Consider the following 6,222-nt stretch of genomic DNA (forward strand, 5'->3'; position numbering starts at 1 on the left):
TTGAACCATTGCTTTCATTGGATCACTGGATTGACTACTGATGATCAAGTTCTACTAGACTAATTTCAATTATGTTACAGACCAGACTAATAAATACAAGAGTTCTTAGTTTCAATGAAATCTTGCATTTACCTAAAATAACATGCCCTATCCACATCCAGTGTGTAAGGTGAAATGGGTTCATAACTTTTAGACTATTATTTCCGTCTAAAACCACCTTTAGAAAATGAATAATATGTAGGTTATCTCAGTCGAGTGACAGTTATAGGGGCTCATGTGTGTTCACACTTTAATCTCCCACAAAATTATATCTGTTTTAGCATGCTGCTCTCTGCTGTGATTTCCCTGACAATGAACAACACACAGTTGCTGCACACTCACTGTAAAACCCAATTCTATATATGTATATGCTAACTCAGATTAGGTAAAACTAACTGTTACGACATCGAAGTCACGTGACTAGTATCATGCCACGTCATTCTCGAACTTTCATGTCTTTTCCTTAAATCTCGTGATCTTGCTAGATATAGTGTAGTCTTGTATATATGAGTATAAGACCGGCCACGAAGCGACGGAGAGGTAATGAGTAATTGAATGTATGCCGACAGAATATTGTTGGCCACGTGAGCGTGAGTTATAGCGTTGTTACAGAGCGACTGTTGAAATTAAGTGTACGGTAAAGTTGTATCGGAAAGAATAAACCAGTTTTATTTAAGAAAGGACTTGTGTCGCTAAAGTTTCGTCGGAACGAATTTACGGAAAATTAACGAACGAACGGGGACGTAACATAACCATCACTTTTGACCATTATTTTTCACTAATGCTTTCTTTGACGTTTTTCCTGGATCTTCTTTCAATTATAGGTTTAATTCTAGGAATGATGTGATTTACAAAGTTTCACCATGTGGGTGTTATTTTTCACCTTCCCCTAGTACACTTACAGGCTGAATTTTCATGCATCTTATACTTTTCCTTGTGCTCAAACAATGTTATTAAAATATTTAGTAAACTGTAGTTGTGAATTTCATATATTACTAATAATTTCACCTAATCAAACATTTCGATTCAAAACAACAAATTAAATTGATTTCTTTCAGAAGTAATGTGAGTCTCTACATTACTCATACCCTTCCATGAAAAATTCACTTAAAATAAAATGTACCCTGTATTTTCCACTAATACCTTACAGGTCAATTATCACAATTAGATTTATATTTTAATCTATACATCCAAGTCAAATACTTTGTTTGTATTAATGTGTGGCTTAATAATTGTGTTTATCATACAATTGATTCATTCACGTTATGCAACACTCATGAATGACTTTGTGTAATGTTTTTACACATGTGTGAGACTACACAGACTTATTTAGACATGTATATAATACTATATACATTTATCTCCATTACACATCATCACATACACTAATATTTTTTCAAGACTATCTTAGGTTACTTTTTGAAGCCACTAGTTGGTAACTGTTGCTTAGTAAAGTATTACCACCTGTGAACCACCAAACTCGAGTGTTTTCTTTTCAGATATCATGAAATAAATAATCACAGAGCAAGCTCAGCTGAACTAAGACTTTCTAAGTAAAATTTCTCATAAGTCAGTATTAATTATTCACCCTCTTACTATAGTATATATGATTATATACTCATACTAAACACAACTCTCTTAGTACATGTGGAAAAGGTATATGTCTTTTAGTGTACCAGTTAACAAAGATCTAGCAAAAATTATTCATTATTTTCCTGGGAACTCTTGCTACTCTGTTAGATCAGATGAGCAATTCTTCCAAAACATCTGTGATGTTTTGCCTCAGGAAAAGCACTCGATAGCACAGGAATGAAAAGTCAAAAAGTCCTTTTGACTGTGTTTTAAAATGCTTAACCATCATATTCAGTTGTGCAAACTGTTGGTGCATTAGGAATTTTATCTACTGGCACCAACCACCCTAAACTGTGTTAACTGAGCAGCCATCATTCGATATCCTATGGGTATATCTTGCTGCGAAATTTCTCTCAATAGCTTGGAAACTAAGGGTTACAAAGCCCTTTTAATCTTGTTAATCATGCAATCAACAAACTGTCCAAAGCTCAGATAATCAAATGGTAATCATACAATGTAGAGCATACATTGTACTTTACAATATCATCTTATAGCTCAGAAAGCAAGGGTTGCAACACCTTTTCAGGTAAGTGTTTAAACTCCTGGCTGTCGTCTCCAGTAGTATTAACTGTTGTTGCACTAGGCATTATATCTACTAGCACCAGCAATCCTATGTTTATGATAATTATGTGAAATCACACAATGTATGGTAAATACCACTTGGTAGCTTAGAAAACAAGAACTGTTACTTTCTTTGCTTCACCAAATGATAGTTCTAGCTGCCCATGTTCAGGTTTAATCCCTGATCTCTGCCTTATTGATTAGGAGGCCATCAGTGGAGATTAAGATGACTGTTAGAACTTTTCCTCACCTTGAAATATGGCTTTATGATGTCAGAAAAACATGAAGGTTCAAGAAGTCTAAATATAAAATGATAAAAACGCTATAACGTGAGTGCTTTCAAAAGGTAGATCTTTCTTCTTCAGGGGCAAACTGTAGATCTGGCTTGTCATGAAATGCCAGACAAGTACTCTCAGCTCTTTCCTCTTCATCCAAATGCTTGATCAAGTAAACCAAAGAACCATACAGATTCAGCATCAGTCATTGCACTGCCTGTCCCTGATTCTGTTAATTTTAGACAGTGACCAGTCTGGAATAATTAAGGAAATTGTTCAGGCATTCCTTGTTTATATTTTTAAATGTTGGGGGAGAAATCTGGTTAGTCTTACTCCCAGAAACCTGTGAAGGCATTATAAACCATTGTCTCATGGAATTTTGGCCAGTATCAGACTGAGATTCCTAAACATTAAGGGTACAGTGTAGTAGGGGTTCTCAGGGGCTCCAGTGCTCTAAAAAGTGGTAGGCCCATGATCTAGGATGGCAGAATGATGAGGATCTTTAAACAGTTTGTAATCAGTTCTGCTTACCTTCGAGCTCCTCAATATCTCATGTCCACATCAACTGTATATCTCCTTGATCAAAAATGTTCACCACTGCCCTATGACCCACTCTATTCGTCATTCAGTTCCTACCATCTAACCTGCTGATATGATGACTGCAATTGTTAGACAACATTCACCAATGGTGTCTCCAATCCCACTTCTTCGCTGTGTTACTTCAATCAGAAATCTGAGTGCTTCAATTTCTGGGTAGCATAAGTCTGAGAGTCCTTTAAATCATCATACCAGGTTTTGGACTCACTAGACACCAAATCACAATGATGATCCTCAGTTCATGCTTCCCTCACACTGAGGTTGATCCTCTGGGGAAAAATTCCATTGGCAATTTTCTTTTCTGAATGTATGACAGAAATTAGAAGAAAAAATCATGGACTTTCAAAGCATTGTAAAAAGTCCTACATCCAGGAGAGGATTTCTTAGACCTGATAACTCTTAACAGACAACCATATTCCCTTGGCAACTGACTTTCCTTCTTGTTCATGAGTTTTTAGTCATGAAAAATTCCATTTCCTCAAAAACAAAGCTTTTTATAACTTAATAACACAAAAGTAAAAAAGGAAATGCACACTTTAGCAGATATAACAAATTCTTCAATAATGATATCCTGTAGTCATGGCACCAACATTTCACCTACTTATCCTCTCTGTGGTATATATTTGACCTATCAAATATATCTGTTAAATCACAGAAGATTTGTTCAAGATATTGATCACAGAGTAGCACTAAATTTCTTCCTGAGTCGATGTAAAATAAAGTATTGAGGATGGACACAAAATGAAGTACAAAATGAATAACCTTTATTTAACACTAAACACAGTGTGTGCACTTGCAGTTTTCTTGCATCAGACCATTGCTTTCAAGGAATCACTGGACTAACTACCGATGATCAAGTTTTACTAGACTATCTTCAATTATGTTCCAGATCAGATTGTCAAATCCAAGGTTTCTTAGTTTTAAAGAAACCTTGCATTTATTCAGCATGCCATGCACTATCCATATGACTGGTCATTCTCATTACAACTGGTGAGGCCATAATCTCTAGATATCACCCGAAGAACCTTTGAAGGACACTGCTATTGACGTTCTTACACAGTGTTGTATTAAGCAATGTTCTTTATAGGTAATAACAGATATATCTTGAAAACAACAACTGAACAAGAGTAACTTGAAACAAGATCAACTTAATTTATTTCTCAACACTATTTATTATGTGAAACCTTCACATATTCAGAACACAGAACGAATTCAGAATAAACATTATAAAACTCCAATAGATAGAAACACATGGTATATATTCAAATACCACAATATCAATGCAATCCTAGGATAAATGTAGCATTCAGTTACCTGATCTCCAAAACAACTAGAAATTCGAGATAATTGAATATGGAAGGACAGGTGTAATAATTCTTAGTAATGACATGAAAGAGGTAAGACTTGGTGTGAAGTTGAAGCAAAAATAAATATTTTATTCAAAAACTTCGATAGGGACTGGCAAATGGGGCTCGTGCCCCGATGCTATTCGATATGCCCCAAATCCCCAGTTGATGTCTTGAAAATCAGAATAGAAAACCATGATCGATATCATTCTGAAACGCCGAAAGTTCTCGCGCCTATGGTCCCAAGACCACAATCTGTTAAGTAAATAACGACGACTCTGTTTTTATTTGTTAAATAAATGCTGATTATCTATGTGGTTTGACAATAATTGGAAGTTTAAGTGTAAAATAAAATAAAAGCAAGTCAAAGTAAAGGTAGTATTTTAAATAAACTTAAATCACACAAGATTTGCATAGGTTTAAGCTGAAGTGCTCAAAACATGGAAGAAGCTTTAAGATGTTGTTGTTTGTTACTAAGCGCAAAGCTACACAAAGAGGTATTTGTTCTCTGCCCACCACGGGTATCGAAACCCGGTTTCTAGCAGTATAAGTCCGTAGACATACCGTTGTGCCACTGGGGGGGGGGGATTTAAGAGCAACTCTTTAGCCCTTCGGGGTACAACCAAATTTTTTACTCTTCGTAGGTCAGAAAGAAAACTTGTGTGAAAACACCAAAACTAGATTCACAAAGCATATTCTTTCTGTCATTAACTAATAAGAAAACAAACATCGAAATGTGTAAATATCTCTCTCCAATGTAACAGCCAGAAAGTTGTCCTTCAAGAACAAGGTAAGGCAGGATACAATGCAACTATCCCAAAGAACAGCAGATCTGTTACTCGACCAGATCAGCTACAAAAAGTGACACCCCATCCTGATTTTAACATCTAACCTCAACCAGATTTAGTAAGTTATAGACAAGATTTTTTAAAAATATTAAACAAGAGATAAAATACACATTATAGGAGAGTAAGGTATTGTTACGACAGCGGAAGTCACGCGACCCTGGGAGCATGCGCGCTGGAGTTTCTAGAAGAATCATGACTTTTCCTGGCAACTCTAGTCTTTTCCAGCGGAGATATAATTGCATAGATAGAGATAATCGAGTCAAGTCGTAAGTAAAGTATGTGAAACCATGTGAATTATACCGTGTTTTTATAAAAGTAGTTAAGTTAAACTGACTGTGGAAATTCTAAAAGCAAGTGTTTTGTGCCCTGCTTGGGGGAAAGTGTCTAGCGTAAGCTCTGTGACAAAGAACTGTTGGGCACAATGGGACCAGTTGAAGCTTGAAGCTGGTATTCTTGTCCGGAGATGGGAAACTGCAGATGGGAAAGTGACAACCTGGCAAACAGTTATACCGAGAAAGTTACGGGAAGTTGTGCTGCGTCAATCAAATGATAGTTTAACAGGAAGACATATTGGAGTTAAGAAGACATTGAGTCACCTATGGCAGAGATTTTACTGGATAGGTATGAGCCAAGATGTGGAAGAATGGTGCAGAACCTGCAGTACATGTTGTGCTAAAAGGGGACCCAAGCATAAGGGACATGCTCCAATGAAGTTATATCAAGTTGGCACACCAATGGAAAGAGTAGCCATTTCCATTGCTGGTCCTTTGCCCCAAACTCGTGCATGAAACAAGTACATTTGTGTGGTGATCGATTATTTCACCAAGTGGCCTGAGGCATATGCAATACCAAATCAGAAAGCTACAACTGTAGCTTCGGCTATTAGTGATTTCTTCTTTAAATTTGGTATGCCATATGAACTGC

At 36.4% G+C, this 6,222-nt stretch overlaps 1 protein-coding gene across 1 annotated transcript in view; it reads right to left on the bottom strand.

Moving 5' to 3' along the window:
• Positions 1 to 2,571: 2,571 nt before the first annotated feature.
• LOC106457708 (unconventional myosin-Ic-like) overlaps positions 2,572 to 6,222 on the bottom strand; it is a 110,121-nt gene continuing 106,470 nt past the window's right edge. Inside the window, exon 32 of the mRNA XM_022383720.1 lies at positions 2,572 to 2,670. Coding sequence (XP_022239428.1) covers positions 2,572 to 2,670 — 99 coding nt within the window. The remainder of the gene's footprint in view (positions 2,671 to 6,222) is intronic.

Source organism: Limulus polyphemus, unplaced genomic scaffold (assembly GCF_000517525.1).
Source record: "Limulus polyphemus unplaced genomic scaffold, Limulus_polyphemus-2.1.2 Scaffold364, whole genome shotgun sequence".
Classification (NCBI taxonomy): domain Eukaryota; kingdom Metazoa; phylum Arthropoda; class Merostomata; order Xiphosura; family Limulidae; genus Limulus; species Limulus polyphemus.